The sequence below is a fragment of the Mesocricetus auratus genome, unplaced genomic scaffold, assembly GCF_017639785.1.
Source record: "Mesocricetus auratus isolate SY011 unplaced genomic scaffold, BCM_Maur_2.0 Super-Scaffold_6730, whole genome shotgun sequence".
NCBI classification, from domain to species: Eukaryota; Metazoa; Chordata; class Mammalia; order Rodentia; family Cricetidae; genus Mesocricetus; species Mesocricetus auratus.
In genome coordinates, this window is record NW_024429184.1 from 115,559,315 (window position 1) to 115,581,271 (window position 21,957).

At 44.3% G+C, this 21,957-nt stretch overlaps 1 protein-coding gene across 1 annotated transcript in view; it reads right to left on the reverse strand.

Moving 5' to 3' along the window:
* The window catches only part of Arhgap26 (Rho GTPase activating protein 26), a 381,582-nt gene that overhangs the window by 239,891 nt on the left and 119,734 nt on the right, over positions 1-21,957 (reverse strand). Inside the window, 4 exon segments of the mRNA XM_021226648.2 lie at positions 7,770-7,864; positions 13,705-13,805; positions 17,349-17,478; positions 18,868-18,972. Coding sequence (XP_021082307.1) covers positions 7,770-7,864; positions 13,705-13,805; positions 17,349-17,478; positions 18,868-18,972 — 431 coding nt within the window.

The following is a 21,957-nucleotide window of genomic DNA, read 5'->3' on the forward strand; positions in this document are numbered from 1 at the left end:
ATTTACTGGTTCAATTGTTTCTTTCTTGGGATTTATATAATAGCAAAATTTTGGTGTTCAGTTTTTTTAATCCTATGTTGAGAAACTGGTAGATAAATGATTGCACTCACCAATAAAGCAACAAATTTCACTGCACTCATTAGAGAACAGAAATAAGGTTATGTAGGTCACCCTCCTATCCACTCCCCTAACCACCAGAGCCTGTTCCCTATTTAAAACAGGTTCATATAGTCAACACTCTCACTTAATTAGGAGTCAAAACAACATCCCCAAACCTTCAGTAAATTCTGAATTCGTGAGCTCAAGGGTCTAAGAACTTCTCCAGCACCTTAGCATGAGAGCCAGGAAGCAATTCAGAAAGAACGGTGCCCATCCCCCATCGCCCACCCCACCCCTAGCCATGAAGTCAGAGCAGCATAACACCCTCTGAGGAAGGAAAAGCCATTTCCTGCCTGAAAGGTCAATGGCATTGAGACCAGCAGTCCAACCCAAGGGGCAGGAAGGCAAAGTCAAACAGTGTTTCAAACAAGCAGGGAGGAGGGGAGGGGCGGGAAGCCCGAGACCAGGAAAATGGTTCATCTGCTGTGTGAGATAAAGATGCAACCGCAGGGAGAAGCCTGGCTCTCAGCACAGGCTGGACAGAAGGACAGCCTGCTGCCCTCACAGACATCATCCCGAAGCAAAGAGCCTGGCACCTCAGCTCAGCAGCTAAACGGCTGAGCAGTGTAACTGGGCAGGCAGCTGTTGCCAGAAAGTAAGTATGAAACATCCAGGACAGGGTGGAAGGAAGGGACTTCTAGAGGAAGAGGGAGTCACTGAGTAGTAATACCCAGACACATGCTAACTTCTACAGAAACCACACACCCAGCTGACTTTGAATTAGCAACCTATAAATGACAACCTCTGTTCCACCGAACCTGAGAACAGCCAACGCGTATGCAAAACTGCCATCTACAGGCCGAATGTTCGAATTGTCCGTTACATAAGATCCTCTTCGGAAAACACACCATCTCAGGAGTCACACAATTTCACTAAGACACAAAACAACCCATTCACAGACTCATAGCAAGCTAGACCATAAACTGTCTTCATTTCAAACCTGTATGGTTTCCCGGGGAGCTCATAAACTGACATGAACATGGACATAACGCGCTCTCTGGGTGGGAATGAGTTGTGAGGCACAGCGCCGAGGACAGAATCGCCCCCTAGTGCGCCTTCTTCACACGGGCCTGCTGTGCCTGTGTTCACTCTCATGCTACAGATAAACCAACACCGCAATGAGAAAACAGGCAGGCTCACGGCTAGGCAGGCCGGAAGAGCTTTTACCAAAGGTAAGGTTAGCACTGGAAAAATTAAGCCCCAGAGTTTGGAGAAGAGAAGAACAACAGTTTCAGACACAGGACTCCATCAGAGAGGCATGGTGCCGTATACCACCTCCAAAACCATCCAGGCCCATCTTACCACACCAGTCACACGGCTAGTGAGGGTCAGGTCCTACGTTCAAACATGGGGCTCCTTCTGTCTTTTATTTAACCTATAATTTGCAACCTCCTGTGAAAACATAACCTGGAAAGATGGTTGCTGACAGGATGGAGAGTACCTAATTTTTTCACATCTTCCATAAAGGTCTGCCTCTGTGCCACATCTCAACTCAATAGCAAATCTGTGTACTTGGGGAGTTTTCATTTAGTTACAGCTAGCTAATGTTCTCTGTTCTTATCACCCAGATCTCAAAGTAATAATACACATATATAATTTAAAAACTGTGTTCTTAAGATTGAGAAATCATATACACATTGTACTATATTAAAGGCTACAAAAATTATGGTTTTCTCCCTCTAAAACCAAATCATCTGAGATAAACAGGATTAAACAAAAGTACCCAGAACATTCCAAACTGAATAACTAGCCAGCCAATCCAAATTAAAGGTGTTACCAGGTATAAACATTTGGACAGATCAGATGGGATGGACAGGGATGGATTATGGCACTCAGGAGTCACAGAATACTGAGTGTTACAGCTTGGATAGAAAGGTATCCTGGCACTCAGGAGCCAAGGACTACCACAGGTCACAGTAAGCATAGCAGCTTATAGTCCTGCTTCAGGGAAAGGCTTCCCCAGTGTATTGGCTCTGCTCGGGCAGGGGAGGGTCTTCCAGCTGGGGATGTTTGTCCCGTGTAGCAGTTTTGCTCTGGCAGGAGAGGGTTTCCTGGAGAAATTGCTACAGTTCAGAACAGAGAGTGGCTCTGCTCTGCCAAGAAAAGGTTTCCCCTGGCAAAATTGTTACAGGCCCACTCACTCTGTTCTGCCCAGGGTCTTCACCCAAAGCTCATCCAAGGGGTTTATTGGGAGGGAAGAATCCAGGAGAGTGGATTCAGCCACAAGCTGAACAGACACGAAGTTTATATAAGGCTTCTGGGGGAGGGCAGTTTTCCAGGGTGGGGATTGGTCAGATTTCAATCTCCCGCTCAGGGATTGGTTAGTTTTCTGCACAGGGTTAGGGTCAGATTTGGCTCTGGTTTCAGGGCCAAAGTGTGTTTCTCTCTCTGGTCCTTTTTAGCCTTTTGGCTCCAATTTTAGGGCCAGGGTGCATTTCTTTCACTGGCTCTGATTCCAGGGACAAAGTGTGTTTCTTTGACACTGGTTTCAGGGTCAGTGTACATTTCTTTGGTTCTGGTTGCAGGGCCAAAGTGTGTTCCTTTGGCTGGCCCCTTTTCCCTACACCAGGCTGAAACAGGGTAGGGAAGGAGAGGGAAACATTGCCAGTGGGTGTATGGGAGCGGAGAAAGGTTCTAGAGGAAAGGTAACTCACCACTGCTAGTGCAGCACTCACACACTTCTAAACGGCACTGAAGACAATTAGAAGAGCCCTTTATGGAAGAAAAACCAATCGATTCCTAAAGCTTTCTACACACACGTGACGTCTGCGGCACAGGCCTGGAATCTTATGTTCTCCAGAGGCCAAGACAGCAGACAGGGAGTCGGCAGCTTTGTGTCTGCTCCACCTGTGATCCCAAGTCCCCCGATCATCTCTAGTAAACTGTCATTGCCACATTTCTGCATTTGTCAGTGCTGGGAAGGGACACAGAACAGAGTTTTTGTTGGAGTCAGCTAGTCTTCAGGGAAAAAAATCTAATTGCTTCCTTTCCTTGAGTATAAACATCGACTCCCCCACCACTACACTGATTCAGTGAATCAGGAGAGGCTTTTGTTTCTATTTCTATTATTTTCCATATGGTCTAGTGGCCAACATTAGGGAGAAAATAATCTATGTGTCACTTACATCTGTGAAAAATTTCTTTAAAACAAACCAATCCAGAGATGCTGGCAACTGACTACCACCATGATTTTTGAGCTTAAACAAATATTTTTGCTAAATTTGCCCACTAATTCCCATAAGATAGCACAGGATGGAGTTAATTATTCAAGTGACTGAACACAGACACTAGTTAGGATTAATGAGCCACACCTGACTACCACAAAAGACTCCTTTTCCATGATGGCCATTTTTAACCCAAGAAGTTTACACTGAACTCTCACAAAAAGGGTTGACCCACTGCAAGAAAAAATTAAATGTTAAATCCAGTCAATTAACCAATATAAGATACAAACTTTCAAAAGCTAGATCTGTAGCATGATACAAAAAATGGGTAGCTTTAGGTTTTGTTTTGTTTTTTTAACTGTATAGCCATGGCTGCCCTAGAACTGGCTCTGTAGACCAGGCTGGCCTCAAATTCACAGAGATCCTCCTGCCTCTGCCTCCCGAGTGCTGGGATTAAAGGCGTGCACCACCACCGCCCGGCCAGTTTTTCATTTTTTAAGATACTAAAAACTGAAGTTCTTGATGAAGGAGGGGGAGAAGAGACAGGAGGAGGGGAGACGAGAAAAGAAGAAGGAGGATGTGGTAGTTTGAATGTAACTGTCTCCCATAAACTCATAGGTAGTGGCATTGTTAGGAGGTGTGGCTTTTTGGGAATATTTGTGGCCTTGTTAGAAGAAGCGTGTCACTGTGTGGGTTGGCTTTGAGGTCTCCTTCGCTCAAGCTTTGTTCAGTGTGGCACTCAGACTACTTCCTGTTGCATGTGGGTCAAGATGTAGGACTCTCAGCTCCTTCTCCAGTACCATGTCTGCCTGCATGCTGTCATAATGGACTAAACCTCTGGACTATAAATGAGCCCCAATTAAATGCTGTGGTCATGATGTCTCTTCACAGCGATAGAAAGCCTAACTAAGACAGGCAAGGAAGGAAAGAAAGGAGCAGAAAGGAAGGTGATTGATGCAAATGGTCTATTTTATGAAGTAGGGTTCAGGGGATGGATATTGGGCCACCATTTAAAAGACCTTGGTGTAGGCAAAGTTAATTCCTTCTGAAGTCCACTGAGTCACTCCAGGCCTCCTCTCTCTGGTGGACTGCTAGCCACCAGGTGTTTCTTGACTTGACTGCCACACTGCTCTCTGTCTTCACATTCATGGGGCATTTCCCTCCACATGTGTCTGCTTCTGGATCTCTAGCCCCTGTTGACTAGGATGCTGGCTATGGCGAATCAGGACCCATCTTCATTTCTTTTCCTGTTACTGACATAGAATACCCTGAACAGAAGCAACCTAGGGGAGACTTGGGTATCTATTTTAGATCATAGCTCCAGGTTACATTCCATCTTTGGGGGCAGATCCAGACAAACTCATCACATTGCACCCAGAGTGAAGAAGCAGAGAGCGCTGAACATGTGTGAGCTTGTGCTCAGCTCACTCTTCTGTGTTGTTACATAGCCAAGGATCAAACCCACTTCTGGGCGGGTCTTCCTGCATCAATTAACATCAACAAGACAGTACCCCACAGATGTATTCCTAAATCAACATAATCTAGACTATCACTCATTGACGCTTTCCGTCAGATGATTCCAGAATGTGTCGAGATGACAATTTAACCACTAACACAATGCCTACCCTAACAACCTCATTTTAACCTAACTACCCTGCATAGACCCTAACAGCATATATTACACAGCTGGTGTATTTCACATCATGTTTTCATAGTCTCAACAACATAAGTCACACTTGGATCTTGATGCATTGCCACATTAACAGCTACTACATAACTTTTTATGCAGCAGTTTATCTAATCTACCCATAACACACTCTGGGGACATTCAGCCCTTCTGTTGCTTCCTCGTTTGCATCTACTTCCTGGGTGCTAACTTTCCCTTTGACCCCTGCCTCTGTGGGACAGCAAACAGGACAGAGGAATCTGAGAGAGGCATAGCCTAGAAAATCAGATCTAGCAATAGCCCCTTCCTGCTGATAGGCACTGGTGAAAACGACAGGGTGGGGATCCTCCAGAGAAAGGATTTACAGCAGAGCTCACAGGCAGCTGCCACTTAGTACACAGAAATACCTTCTACTTCTGATAATGTCAGGTCTCAGGCTCTCCAGATATCCAGAAAGGAGCTCAACCTGGACTACAGGAGGACTCCTGTTCTTAGATAAAAGCCAACACTCCTCAGGAACTTGTGAAACCGGTTCCCATATGCCAAAGGGCATCATTTCCCCTTGTCTCTGGCAGAAAGGACAAATGGCTACCTCTGGTATCACAAGTACCTGTTACACATTTTAAGTCCCTACCCCTACCCAGCTTATTCACCCTCCTTATAACCCACCATTCTCAGAAGTCTCTATCTATCTATCTATCTATCTATCTATCTATCTATCTACCTACCTACCTACCTATCCATCCCTATCTCTTGTTATCTTCTTGCTCTCTGTGCCCTACTCACTATGTCTTGCTATCTCACCATCCCCACTATTTTCTCCACTTCCCTAGCCCTGCCCATGTCCAGTCTGCTGGCCCTTCTCAGTCTACTTCCTTTTCTCTCTGTTCTAGACTCTTCCAGATGCCTCTGCCCATCCCCTCTCTCTCACACACATCTACAATAAAAATCTTCTTAATAACAGAATGGCCATGTGTACAGTTTCTTTACCCCACCTCACATACACCCAAATCTCACTCTGTGTATATCTACAAGCCACTGAATAAAACAAGAGGAGCAAAAAAGCAATGCTGAATTGTAGCCTAATCCATGAGGTCCATAGGTGTCATTGAATGGAAAGGTTTCATATTCCCACCAGTCTACCCTGCTCCTCAGGGGAGACTCCACAGTCTCATTTTGGACCCTTCCCAACACCATTTGCATCAAGCCACTAAGGAGCCAGACAGGTTCTGAGGAGAAATGGACGCCCTAAGTCCACTCAGTATGCTAGGTATGAAACATTTACTCTTGGCTTACAATTTTAACCCACAAAGTCCCCTCCTTCCCTTTTCTGTTTCTGAGACAAAGTCCTAATAAAGACTCAGACTGGTCTTGAATTCCTGTGCTTAGGTGATCCTCCTGCCTCATCTTCTGAAGAGGTGAATTATATATAGGTGGGCACCCCATTGCCTTGCTTGCAAAGGTTTTATGAACATGATAGAAGTGGGAAAGTTCAAGAATGTGTTATCAAGAGCTAACATGTGTTGGGGCCTAGCCCCCACAGGGTCTCTGAGTTGTCAGCTGATAGCCACAGGTGCATCCTGTTTTCTAGTCCTGGGTTACAGCCCCCGCATTGCCCCACTGACATCAACATCTAGCAGGAGGAAAACATGCTCTCTTCCACCTGGGGTTTTTCTACTGTGTTGTAAGACTATATATAAGACTGCTCCCTCCTACAAGAGAGAGACCTCTTAGCACTTGCAAAATAAAAACACTTCTTAGTACAAACAGCTGAAAATCTGGTCTTTCTTTTCCTGATACCTCGGAGTTGCGTGTGGCGCGGGCGTCGCAGACTGTGGTAGTTACCAAAGTTTTAACCAAAGGAACTATCTACAACTTCCCAAGAAGTCTTATGCAGACATGGAAAACACTGGAACTCCAGAAAGCATTACAGACCTTAGTGAAATGTTGTGGTTTTTTGAAAAATAAGAAAGAGATGTCTTGGCATTGCCTGGGTACTGAAGTGAGGCTTAAGGGTCCTGGTGCTAACACTGCTGACTTGAAACAGGCAGCTTAGATAAGTTCTGCATTCAGATTTAACTGAAAGAACTCACTGCCATGGAAAGTGCTTCAAAGGACTGTAACCCTGTTAAATAAGCCTAATACTGTGGGATGATGTAGCTGAGTGAGACATTATAAAACTTGAAGAAATCTATCTGTTCATCTATCTTCCTCCCTTCCTCCCTCCCTGCCTCTGCCTGCCTTGTTTTCTCTCTTCCCTTCCTTCCTTCCTTCTTTCTTTCTTTCTTCCCTTCCTTCCTTCCATCTTTCTTCTTCCATTTATCCATCTATCTACTATGGACTGATTAAGCAAGTGCCTTGTCTTTTCTGAATATGTACATAAAATAATTACAAGCCTTAAAAGTTAGTTGCGTAAAACTTCTTCTACCCCAATTCTTATTTAGTCATCACAGTAATCTTTTTAAGGAGAAACCCACCTAGCGCCAGCTACAATCAGGCTAAGCAGACTGCTTTCTTTAAATGCCTACCCTACCTCCTCGAGACATAGCACACATTCCTGTGCAGGGAAGCACTGGCATTAGAGTAAAAGCAAATAAACCTAGTGGTTCAGTTCTGAGCTAAACAATGGGAGGCTAAGCTGACCTTCCGCAATGACCTAGCATTTGGTTCCCACTAGACACAGATGGGGTACGGGGTAGAAACACTGTGACTGAAGGGAGAGCAAAGAAACCCAAATGTAGAAATAATTAGTTCCTGAAAAGGAGGTCGCAGCCTCTCACCTGTCTACTGATTCCACATCAAAGCAAAATCTCTTCTCAATGGAGTCTGTCTTCCGCCGCGTGCAGGATTTGAGGGTGATGGACTCGTCTTCTCCCTAGTGAGGAGACACAAGCTGTCAAGGTCAGGCCAGAAGGCAGGCTCTGCTCCCCTCTAGGACAAACATGGCACATAAACGAGATCTCACTTCAGCTTCTCAAATCTATGTACTCACAACCTACTGAGAGGAAGACTGACCACAGAGCTTCTCAAGCAAGAATCTTCTAGGGTTAAGATCCGGACCCCCTAGTATTTAGTTACTGTTTTAATCAGGTTTAATTGGCAGAGGTCACAGGAGAGGAAGACAACAGTCCCCTCCTAACTGAGCCATCTGTGATCCTGAGTTAGTCATTACTTCTTCAAGGACACCTTTCTGAAACAGGTCAAAGATCCCTAAGTTGTGTCCACATGGTACCATGTCTCTCTCCAACCCCATGGTACCAAACATAGCAAAAACTGTCTGCTAAGGAAGATGAGAAACAAAATAATGTCTTCCATCAGGTCTTATGGGAAATTTACAAGACTGTGAGCTCCCTAATGACAGAGAATTGTGATCTTTGCTTACTACTCTTGCATAATCTGAGCTCACCTAGGTCTTGCATAGAAGAGGTATTCAACACTTAACAGTTTCATTGATATGATAAATTACATATGTTTAATGTGTACAATTAGTTATTGTGTCATATGTAGACATCAATGAAGCTATCACTAAATCTGAGAAAAACTTTCCATCATCTCCTGCCCCTACCTGCCAAATGTTCTCATAACCTTTGGTAATCCACCTGCCCCCTACCTCATCTCCAAACAACCACTGGATCTGCTTTCTGTTGTATGGGCTGCTTTGCATCTTCTATAACCTTATGCAAATTCAGACATAGAGTAAGTGTCTGGTCCTTCCATTAAGCTCAAGTGTTCTGTGGTTCATCCGTATCGAACGTATCAAGAGTTGATTCTTTTTACTGCTAGGTGGTGTGCAACGGTGTGAGTGGAGTGTGACGGTCAAGCCACGTGCTGACACAGTACAGGAAACACAGAAGGAGCTCTCCTCAACCTCTTTCTGTCTCTGAGGAGTCCACTGTCGTTTCTGCTTCTTCTCCTTTTTTCTTAAAGAGGAAAATTGGCAAACTTGCCTGCTCTGTTAGCAGAAGATGGAATGTGACGTCAGAAGGTGGATGCAACCACCCACTAAAGCAGCAGGGCACACAAGCACAGCCCTAGGAAGAGACCGTCCATGTTCACATGCCCTACATCTACACCCACTTACTAAGTAGCAAAGATTACGTTCACTAATTGAGACTTGATCCTTATCCACTCTGGAGAGTGCATAACTATGTTAAATAAAAACTGCAAGAAGTTGCCTAGTAATCCCAGCTACTTGGGAGGTTGAGATAGAGTCTCATAAGCTGGAGGGCAGCCTGAGCTATATGAGTTCAAGGTTAGTCTAGACAAATTAGCAAATCCTACACCTCAGGAGAAAAGGGCTAAGGAGCTGGCTCTACAATTAAGTGTTTGCCTAGTATACAGGTGGTCCTAGATTTGACAATTTGATACTCAGCTTCACAGCGTGGGCACAGTTTTAGATTAGGAACCTATATTGGGTCTGCAAAAAAAAAGAAAGAAAAGAAGGAAGGAAAGATGAAAAAAGGAAGGAAGGGAAAGAGGAAGGAAGGAAGAAAGGAAGGAAGGAAGAATAAATTCAACATGGAGTCACCCGTGCAAATATTTCCCAACATAAAACCTAGCTTCTTTTATCTGATCTCCCAAAAAATGACAAGGCTGGAGAAATGGCTCAACAGTTAAGTGCACTGGCTGGTCTTCCAGAGGACCCAGGTTCAATTCCCAGCACCCACATGGCAGCTCCCAACTGTCTGTAACTCCAGTTCCAGGGATCTGATACCTTCACACCAATGCATATAAAAAAGTTAAATAAATCATTTTTTAAAAAGAAAACAAATCAGAATGAGAGAGAGAGAGAGAGAGAGAGAGAGAGAGAGAGAGAGAGAGAGAGAGAGAGAGAGAGAGGGTGCTAAATTAATCTGATATTAACCAACTACTTATTTTTCCACTGTTCAGCCTCTTGGCCCCTCTTTACAAAATAATAGTAAGTTGATGCTATCATTGTTTTTATGCAGAGGAACAAACCTGCAGCCTGCTACAAGCTAGGCAAGAGTCCTTCACTGAGCTATACCCCCAGACCAGGGAAAATCACTTTGAAATGACGAACCATTTTGTGCTGTTTCTGAATTCTTCAGCCTCCTCTGTCTTAAAACTAGTTTCTATGCTTGCCTTGTCACAGTACTTGTTCTGTTGTATGTAATAGTGATGCCTGATACTAGAAATGAAAAAAAGACAATTAACATCTTTCAATTAACTAGCTCAGTTCTTTGAGAAGTGTACTCACCTAAATATAAGAAATCTGACCTTGTTGATGTCCAGCTATGGTTCAGATTTAATAGCTATGGGCCAGCTACTATAATTATAGCATAGATGAAGTGCCATGAAAAAAACCAGGAGTAACTTCTATAAAGGACCATCAGACATAAGCCCATATGGAGGAAGAGCTGGACATGGTGGCATACCTTTAATCTTAGCACACAGGAGACAGAGGCCTGTGAGTTCCAGGCCAACCTGCTCTTCTTATCAAGTTCCAGGTCATCCAGGGCTACAGAGTGAGACCTTGTCTTTAAAATTGCATATGTATATTTTTTTAAAGGAGGACAACGAGATTTTGTTCTGAGGATGTAAGGAAAAAAAAACTGTAATTATCTGCTGATGTGCTAACAGTGTTAAAAAAAAAACCCGGGAGATTTAATCACTCTTAAACATTGTACACTGGTAGGATGGTTAAGACTGCCAACTTGACAGGCTCTAGAATCATCTAGGGGACTATCGTCTGAGCAAGTCCTCCAGGGATTTACTTGATTGAGGTGGGGTGAGCCACCCTAAATATAGATGATACCTTCCCATTGGCTGGGGCCTCTGCAGAAAGAAGCTGAGCATCAGTGTTCATGGCAATCTGCTTCTTAACTATGTGTACAGTAGACCCGGAACCTCCTGCTTCTGCTGTCATTCAGTCCCTGCCATGGTGGGCTGGATCTCTTGGAACTTTAAGCTACAATAAACCCTTCCTTCTCTAAGTGGCTTTTGTCAGCAGATGAAAGGTCCCTATAGTCAGGGTCCAGAGAGTCAGGTAGGAACAGAGGGAAGGGGGTATAGCTAGAGTTAAAGGCCTACAAAGACTGGGGAGGGATCATGTCCAGTGTGGGAACACACCATAGTGCCTACATTAGTTACAGACAACAGAACCAATACACCACATGACTTCTCTGTCCAAACTGTGAGGACATCGCCTCCAGACCCCTAGACAATTGAAACTCCTATTTCCTTCACTAGAATACTTAGGAAACGGTAGCACCATGAAAAGATTTGGCCTCAGAAGGAGGAGGTTTCAACTCCAGGACAAAGGTTTAGTGCACTCACTCTGGAACTTAGGTGTATAAACTTAGAAGTAAATTGTTGGCTCTGTCCCCAATATCTCCCTTGGTGAAGAAGAGGAAAGTCAGATCAGAGGTCACAACACAAGATAATGCAAGAGATGGACCACTCCAACGTGGAGCATAGATATGACCAGCTATGACTTGGAAAATGATTTGTTACAGTAGCATGCTCCTAAGGAGGCCCTTCTCGGCTCTGCTTGACACTCTTGCACTCAACAACCCACTGAGGTACCCCATGGTATCTAACAGAAGTCTTTGGAAACACAAACACTGACTACTGTACAGATCTCCACCCTTTACTAATTAGGGTAATAAAACAGGAACTGAGAAATACAACCAAGTTCCTTAAAGACTTGGAAACAAGCAAGAAGCCCTGAAGCAAATGAAGACTGTGGAAGAGAATCTGCAGTCAGCTGGTTTCTGGGAGGGGCAACAGGAAGAAAAGGACTATGGCCCATTCCAACAAAGTGGGATGACTTCTCTGAAAGCCAGCGGTACCTAGAAACTTAGGTATAATTTGTAATCTTCTCTTATAACTCTGTTAACATATGTGTTTTCCTGAGATTATTTGTAAGTCAGCACTACCTCTTCCAAAAAAAAAAAAAAAAAGAAACGAAAAAATTAGAAGGGCTTTCCTACTGCTTGGATGCAAGGAAGGAACAGAGATGCTGACAAAACTATTGTCGGTGAAATAAGAGATCCAGGAAGAAAAGCTGGAGTTGAAGAGAGCAAGGAGCAGAGCACATTACAGCACTGTGCAGCTGGTCCAGGCTTGCCTAGCCTCTGCACTCTCTCTGCTGGTACACTTGAATGCCCTCCAAACACTAACTCAACATGGTACACAAAAATGTCCATAAAAGGCCAGGCATGGAGGGCTAGCAAAGTACTAACTTACCAAAATATTAGACACAACCGAAAAAAAAAAATACTTACACCAAAGATAGAACCAGAGAAGTCACTCAAAATATATTCCAGATATTTAAAAAGATTAGGACCATACAGGCTGAGGAAGGAGGCAGAGGAAAGAACCACTGAGGCTGGAGGCCAGCCTGACTATACAAGTTCCAAGCCAGCCTAGGCTACAAAGTGAGACTCTTTCTTACAGAAAGGGACAGGCAGAAGAGGCAAACTATACTCTTATTTAAACAGTTACATATACTCACAAGGAAATAATGGCAAAAATTAAGGAGAGGCAATATGCAAAGTTGGTAACTGGAGAAAATGTATTCAGTTCTGAATTCAGATAAAGCCTTAAATTCACAATGACAAAAAAAAATTCAAGCAATGAACTTAAAGAAAAAAATTCCATCCTAGGACATGATGAAATACAGAGTGCTGAGGAGAGAGAAGGAAGGAAGGCAGCCCAGGGGAGACATAGATCATCTCTGTAGGGCTGTAGGGGAGGCATCTGACTGCTCATGGCAGCAAGCAGAGACAACTGTCTGGAGTAAGCAAGAGCAGAGCTCTGGAGAACACAGGGAATCCCAAAGGCAGTTCGAGGATCCATCCCTAACCTAGAGAACACAGGGAATCCCAAAGGCAGTGCGAGGATCCATCCCTAACCTAGAGAACACAGGGAATCCCAAAGGCAGTTCGAGGATCCATCCCTAACCTAGAGAACACAGGGAATCCCAAAGGCAGTGCAAGGATCCATCCCTAACCTAGAGAACACAGGGAATCCCAAAGGCAGTGCGAGGATCCATCCCTAACCTAGAGAACACAGGGAATCCCAAAGGCAGTGCGGGGATCCATCCCTAACCTGGAGAACACAGGGAATCCCAAAGGCAGTGCGGGGATCCATCCCTAACCTGGCAGCCTCTTCTGAAACACAACCACAGAGTTTCTTCCATCCCCAGGGCCCAAGACCACAGAGACAGAGGAAATGGAGAAAGGAGACAGAAAGTTAGGAGAGGAAGAGAGCTGTGTCTGGTCAGCCTGCGCTGTCTCAGATCTACACTGCTTCTATTATAGCTGCTGTTGGTCTGAACTGAGCCTCACCTTCCTACTCATCGAACGTTCCCCAAATTCCTGACCCACAAAGACTGTGCAGAATATTAAGATAACTGGTATGTAACTTGTTACATAGAAATTAATGACTGATTCATCTAACCAGCTCCAGGGGTCAAGCAGAAGAGGCAAAATCAGTCTCATGGGATGATGTCCATCAACCAGGACTTTCTCGTAACTCACTGGTATCTGACACATTTAATGTTGTATTCATGTAAAGTAAGAGGGTCTTCATTACAGTTAATAGTGCTAACAATGACTATTCTAACCGGTTTCAGGGAAACGGGCCTCAGAGAACCCCTGCAGAATTAGAGAGTTTTACAGTGAAACACTGCACTCTTAGACATGTACAGTGACCATTACCTGTTAGCCTGCAGACCAAGCAAGAACTCACCCCCTTTCCTCCTGACTTTTGGTCAAATGGAACCATGGTGATTTGTTTGGAGTCCCGCTGGTATGTGCAGTAGTGCTTCACCCAAGAAGTTCCAAAGTGACCTGCAAAGGAATGCTGCCTATTAGCCATCTGCACACATCCACCGAGTGCTGCAAATCATTAACTGCTATGACACAGAGACGACTCAGGAACTCGGGTGTGATGCTGACACTGTTTAAGGGGCCATGTATTCCCTACACAGCTAGGCTGAAACAGACGTAAGCCGGATCCCACAGGTGAAAGCAAAACCAAACAATGCTTTCACCACCCAGACACACAGGGTCTCTACCCCACCACTGCTACATCCAGTGGGTCTTCAAATACAGAGGAAGCATCGGTTCCCTGAGAAAATAAATTCGTGTGCCCATCACCAACCACCATCTGAAGTTTCCACTCTCTGCCCTGACTGAGGTAACTGAGGAAAGAGCACAGAATCTTCCAAGTGTCAGCCACCATTTCTATCTGAACAATGGCACCGTGCCACCCACACAGCTGCCCGGTGACTAACCTCAGGGGTTCTGACCTACTTCCAAACCCCTAATTTTTACTCCAGCAGAACTCCAAGAGATCTGAAAGCAGACATGGAAACCTCAGAGACACCACAGATGCAGACTGGGAGTGACTAAATACCTAAATGCAATCTAAGGAGTCTGTCTCAAAATTCTCCCCAGGAAAGAGGGAGACATCGCAGCACCAACGCCAAAAGTCTCTGGCTGTATACCCTGCGCTGGGCCAATTGCTTTATTTTCAACAACAAAATGCTATTCGAGGAAGAAGTCACTATCAGCCTGCAAGGACTTCAATCAATATTAGTTTTAGATGTTTACAGAGATCACATAATAGAAATGGTCACAATTACCAACACCATGTAAAGAGTGGTTGCTTAGTGATTACTAATGGTTTGGCATGACTTCCAAATATAAGTATTAGATATCATTTAATAATCTGAAAAGCAATATAGGGGCTACAGAGACAGCTTGGTTAATAAATCCTTATAAGCTTAAGGACCTGAGTCAGGCCCTCAAAACATGCACAAAAATTAGTTAATTTTTAAAAACAGGTTTATTGGTGCACAATTGGAGAGGTGGAGACAGGTATATCCTTGGGGCTTGTTGTCTAGTCTGTCTAGCCTACTCAGTGAACTTCAGGCCAACGAGAAACCTGCTCCAAAAAAAAAAAAAAACAAGGTGAATATCACCTAAGGAACAACACCTGACATTACTCTCTGGCCACCACATGCACAGGCACACATATGTACCCCACACATGTGTGCATTCTCTCTCACCCCTTTCTCTGCCTCTCTCTCTCTCTCTTCTCTCTCTCTCTCTCTCTCTCTCTCTCTCTCTCTCTCTCTGTCACACAGGCACATGCACACGCACACACAGCAATAGATTAGTCATTAAAGGCAAACATTCTCAGAGCTTGGGGCAAGTTCCAGGGACTACACAACACAAGGACTCCACATCAAAGTATATAAAGTAATAGATTATAGCCTGTGAGTGAAATGTTAACCTTAAGGTTTTATTGACAATGGAAAGACAGGGATGGACAGATGGTCTGACAAGTGGGCAGATGTATAGATAAAGGTGGGTGACAAGAAGTAATAAAAGTGGGAAATCTCCATCAGTCTAGGCAAGGATCAATAGGTCACAACTCTATGGACAGAAACATGGCAAGCAGAAAGCTATTTACACAATTACAAGGTGACTCCCACAGAACACTAGTTACTTAAGGGAAAACAGTGACCATACAGTGACAAGACAACACAGTTTCTTGATTGGATGGTGGAAATGAAGACAACAGGCGACTGATGGGCACCAGGATGAAGCGTTAGAGCAGAACAGCTCAGGAGAGCTGAGTGTTCATGAGAGTAGTGCACATATCCACAGAGAAACACAGAAAAGAGAGAGAGTGATTAGAGCAAGGAGAGCTGAGTGTCCTTGAGAGTAGTGCACATATCCACAGAGAAACACAGAAAAGAGAGCGGGTGACTAGACCAGTGAGACCTGAGTGTCCTTGAGAGTAGTGCACATATCCACAGAGAAACACAGAAAAGAGAGAGAGTGATTAGAGCAAGGAGAGCTGAGTGTTCATGAGAGTAGTGCACATATCCACAGAGAAACACAGAAAAGAGCAGGTGACTAGAGCAAAGCACTGAGGAACTGTGATCTGGGTAAATTCATGTTTTCTTTATAGCATCCTTGCAACTTCTTTGTAAGCTTGAAATTATTAAAAATGTAAGTTCTAACACTATACTGTATCCTAAGGAAATGCTTGGAAGTGGTGTGCTAGAAAAGCAAAAAGTAGCTGTAACAAAAACAACATATCTGTGTCAAGAGCAAGTGAAATGTTTGACTAGAACTGTGTGGTATAACGTGAGTGTGAGAGAGCAAAACTGAGTCCACACACACAGGTGAAGAATAACAACCTTTGTATTGGGGCATCGTGACCTCTATCCCTACCTTCCTGAGAGTTTGTTGTTCTAAGTTACCTCCAACCATGAGCAGTGGGACGGGCTGAGGGAATTCGCACACATGGCAAGATGAGCATCACCCCATACTCAGGGAATGAAGCACACAAATGAAGAGTCCTCTGTTCCTATAAAGCCCTCAAGCCCATTCCTCAAAGAGTAAGGACCATAAAACCCTTACTGTAGCCAATACTTTGAGCCCCACTTCAGTCCCTGCTGTCAGAAGGGAACAATTTTAAGCCTAAGCAATTATATGTGAGTATTAGCACTACGTACATAACCACTAAAATCAAGTGTTTCTGTCCTACTCCACCAGGAGCTTGCAGGAGTGAAGTCACCGCCAAAGAGGACCACAGAGAGGGACACAAAACCAGCACAAATCAGAGGTAATGCATCTTGCTGAGAAAGCCTGGAGGCAAAAGGCGTGCAAGGCAGCATACAGGTGTGCATGCGACTTTAGAGCTCAGAAGGAAAAGTCAGGGTGACCGTGAGTTCAAGGCCAGTCTAGACTACTTAGCAAGATCCTGTGAAGGAGGATGGGACAGTATGCCTGATAATAGAACAACCATTAAAGGACAAAAGCTTCCACTGTCCTACTCCTTCACCTGGAGGTGCTCCCCTAATGCATATGCTCTAAGCCTTCTCCAAGGCCTAAGGCACGAGCTGTGAGTCCTCCCTAAAAACTGCACTCAAGGAGCAGCCCCTGGTGTCTCCTCCCTTGAATGCATTGCAAGGAGATGATGGGCCTCCTTCCTGACTCTGACTTTCCATAGAAAATCCAAGTATCCGGATGGCAGGAGTTTAGAAGAACGGGAAAGGGGCCCAAGCCATGATTACTCTCAAGTGAAAGCAGAATCACTAAATACGAAGGCACTCAAGAAGGTGAGCTGTGCAAGACCTTGCCAGCACCCACGTGGTTGGGGTGGAGTGCACAAGCACACTAAGACATCAAGGTTCAAAAGGAGGGGGACACTAAGAAAGGAACCACCTCCCACAGAGCCTTGGAGAAATGCAGCATCAAAGAGAACCCAGCACCAAGGAAGCAGAACAAAGCACTTGGGGGTGAAAGGCTGCAGACACAGATCTGCAAGGACCTCCAGAAACCACACCTCCCCGAGGCTGTGAGTGCACTTACGTTTCTCCTGCACATAAAGGTACCCTTCCATGGTGTAGGGGCTGATGGTCTTGTGCTCAAGGGGGTTTTCCTTCATCTTCTTCATCAACGATTCCACTTCAGATCTGGTTCCTTCGAAGCGGTTTCTTGTCTGGAATGAAAGGAATTTTACTCAAATGATCAAATGCAGAAAAAAAAGAAATCTCTTAATAATTCAGAAGATCAGCCTAAATAGGAACCTTAGATCTAAGAGCAAGTAAGGGGCATTCAGTGGTCTAGGAAATGGGCAAATATTGACTTGCAAAAGTACATCTTTGCCTTACAGTCTCATATCTGAATGACTTAAACTCAAGCAACCACCAAGATCACCCAGGAAGCATGTGAACACCCAGCCTCACTCCTCAAGAGTGAGTGGAGACTGTTGGACCAGGAGAGGGTGCTTAAATAAGCATTCCAGACTAGCATAACTGCTTGCACACCTTTAGGATTATGGTCCTCACCACTCCAGTTGCAAGAAATGTAGCTTGCTGGTGGCTCACAGGTGGCACCCTACTAAAAGGGGTGCTGCTGGCTTTCTAGGTCATCCCCTCACCCAGAGCGATCAGAAACCCCTGGCTTCTACTCAGGCCCACTCAGAACCCCGAGGCACAGTCCAAAGCCTCCAACTGCAGCTGCATCACGGTCCAATGGTCCACTACCCTCCATGCTCAGCCTCTCAGACACTGAGTTACTTATTGCCCATGAATCTCTATTTCAAAGCCTGCCTTCAGATGAACCCTGGGACTGGAGCACAGCTTGCCTAGCATGAATGAGGATTTGTATATATGTATGTATATGTATGTGTGTATATATGTGTGTGTGCATATATATGTATATATATGTATATATGTATATATATATATATGATTTCTGAAACCATTTCTGACATACTCCTCAATTTCCTGTTCTCCACAACAACAAAGTAAGGTCCAAACTTCTGAAGGCCATGCAGGACAAGTCATGCAGAAATGCCTATCTAGGTCCTACATAGGAGTACCATAGAACTTGTGGCCAATCCCAACGTAAGAGGAGAGCTTGCCTTATGACTTATTACCCAAATACCCTAAACAACTCTGCACACCCAAAGGTCCAAGGTTTAGGCCACAGAGGCAGTTGCAGTTGGATGGCACTGACTTACATGTCCTGTTAGTCTTGCCCGGCAAGAGTACATACACCATTTGATCTCTTACCCCTGAACACTCATGTAAGGCCTCCGGTGACCAGGCAGCTACTTGCACAGAAGTATGTTGGGCTAAGTTGGGATTTCCACTGTCAAGGGAAATTCTGATGCTGCTGTGAAAAACATACAACACCAGCAGTAACACTTCCAGGGACAGAAATGGTGCTCAGACCAGGGCCATCTTACATTCTAGAAACATCAGATTTCTGCTGTCCTCCTCTGAACCCAGCCAGGAATCCACCCCACACATCTCATTGAGAGGAACTCTGGAGCAAACACACCCTTCTCCTGTTTCCCTCTCTGGTCCCTGTCCCTACTCACATTTTGTATGCTGATGGTCAGCTGTGTCTTAAAGTCACCAAAGTCCTTGGCCAGCTCATAACCATGGTGATAGAAAGTGAAGAGTCCTTGCAGGAAGGCCAGGAGCTGTGAAAAGGGAGGAAAAGCAGGGTTCACAGGCTGGCTGAGAAGAGAACAGAAGGAGCAGGATCTGGGTCTCCAACGCTGTCTGGGAAGCATGGAGCAGGCAGTAATGACATCTAACACACACTGAGCAGCTCTGTGGGTGGGATGCTGTGTCCTCCATGCCCTGTATCACTGATGGCTCACACCACCTATGACTTAAGTGCTAATAGGGCACTCTTAAATAAGGAGGAGGCATCTGTGGAGGCTAAGCAACTTGCTCCTTACTTCACAGTGATTAACAGCCAGGGTTTGAAACCTGTTCTCCTTGGCACCAAAGTTTACCATTCATTGCCTAAGAACATCACCTTTTCAGAACTATTGGCTGAAGCTGCACCTCAGCTGCTGAACATTAATAACATCCGTTGTCACATGATTCAGAAGGTGTTAAGGAAGCTGGAGAGCTCTGAACCTGTAATCTAGGCAGCAAAGCCACATCACAGAGTCGCCCAGAATCGATGTGCACCAAGGGGCACTTCTGTGCTTTCTTCAACTTTCCCACTGCAAACACTAAAAACCCGTCTACCAAGCAACCACATACTTCCCTGGCTTCAGTTATGCTAAGTCCCTTGACTCTTGTTTAAATCCCCTAAGGCTAGTAGGTAAGTATACCCATGATCTAGTCTCTGTTAATAAAGTGGTAAAATCACCTGCTCACCACAGTTTATCTCTAGTCTCTGTTAATAAAGTGGTAAAATCACCTGCTCACCACAGTTTATCCCAGAATGCCTTCATATTCTCAACAACCACTCTATGCCTCACCAACAACGTTCCACTGAAGTTTTGGACATGAATATCCCAGCCCCTTGCCAAGTTCTCCCCAGACTGCCTGCATCCGCAGCTTTGACATAAAGAAGGGGCTATAGTAAAGTATAGAACAAAGCTGGGAAGAATCATCACTCTGAGATCACAGCTGTCTGCTGAGTGATCAACTCTAACCTCCAGAACCCATCACCACCCGCTCGTCAGAAATGCATCTATTTTCCTTTGTGCCACTGTGTTTAGCTTTTCAGGCCCTCCACGAACACATCTGTTCACCCACTCCACTTTTCAGAGCATCAGGTCTCTCTGTGGAGGGATTTCTCCCTGTACTTTGCACCTGCTTCTGGCAGGAATGACTAGCACCAGACTAGGGATGCTACCAACAAGATAAAACACATGCCCAGCCCAGTCTATCAAAGACTTTGTACTGGTGTAACCACAATGGCAGGAATGAATATATTTTAGGAAGAGTCACTTGCACCCCTGTGGGGATCTCATGCAAGGAGATGGAAAGGGTCTCTGCAGCCTGGGCTGGCCCGAGGACAAAGGTGTTATTTGAGAAGAGATTTCACAGTTTGACAACCCGCCCAACCACCTTGCAGGACAGACTGGAACTGAGATAGTTACAGGCAGCACGGTACCTTGACCAGGAATACTTAGTCATATCTCTTACCTAACTTTTAAACCTAAATCTCAGGTTAGTACCTCAAAGATGGGCTTTGGGGGACAGGTGTGGCACAAGTAATAAAAACCCAGAGACAGATATTGGGTTCAAGTTGAAGATCAGAAAAGCAAAGCAGTCAGTCAGTAGCTGTTATCTCTGCCAAGGCTGAGATGGAGATCCTGTCTTCCCTGTGACTGGAAACTGAATCTCACATGAGAACCTTTGCTTCTTCCTTATATACCTCTCTAGTGCTGAAATTAAAGGTGTGAGCTCTGTTACTCTTTTAGACCAATTCACTCTTGTGTAGTCCAGAGTGGTCTTGGACTCACAGAGATCCATCTGCCTCTGTCTCCTGAGTCTTCGGATTAAAAGTGTGTGCTACCACTGCCTGACATCGATGGCTAACTAGTGTGGCTAGCTTTACATTCTGATCCCCAGGCAAGCTTTATTAAATCATAAACAATATATCACCACAATTCCCCTTTTTTGTCTATAAAAAAAGGAAGGCTATAACTAACACAAGAAAAACTATATACAATAAGTACAATAATTATATACACTATATACAGGTAATAATTACATCAACAGTGTCTAATGCATTTGACAAATTGAGAGAAAATACTCCATTATCTATCCTATCTTGGTGAGTCTAAAGTCTGGTACCTATTCTGCATTATCAAATTATCTTTTAATGTCTCTCAAAATTTTATACTTTACATTTCTTTAGTGAGTTTCTTTTCTGAGTCTGGTAAACAAGGAAAACTGTAACTATGCTATCTAGTCTTCAACTCCCTCATAGAATCAAGAAGGACATAATTTTAGCTGAGTAAACAAGAAGTACAAGCAAGAGACTTCCAAAAATGTGTGAAATGGCAGACACAGCTGGCTGCCTGGACAGTCACCCAAGGTTCTTCTGCAGTGTTGGGGCATCCATCTTCAGCCCATAGGCCTAGCACATCTGACAGATTTTTCTGTAAAGCAGGGCTTCTGAAGGACTGTCCCACCTTGTTTTGGCAAAATTTGCAGTCATTCTCTTTTGTTGTCCAATTTGGACAGCATACTGGCAGCAGTTGAGGCAAGGACACTTTCTTGCCCAGTGACTATTTTTGCCACAAAGAAAGTAAACTCCATGTGGAGTTTCTTCAGTGCCCACTCTGTTGTAGACTGGTGCTGCCAGGAGCAGACATGTCTCCTTGTCATAAAAAAAGAAACTGTTATTAAAGAATCTTAAATGCCATATTCTGCAGTGTTTGAAGATGATTTGTCTATGCAAAATATATCTGTTTGACCTTGTAAACATTCCTAATATGACTATAAATTCAATGTAATAGGTGACTAATTGCTAATTTGCATTTCCTTATTATTCTATATAGTTGGTAATAATAACTTTCAAGGACTAGAAATTACATTACATTGTTATATGAGCTATATAGGTACAATACTTTGAACAATATTAGAAATGTATGTACAGTATATTTTAACTAAATTAATCTCAGATTTGTATCAATATACAAAATTGGTAT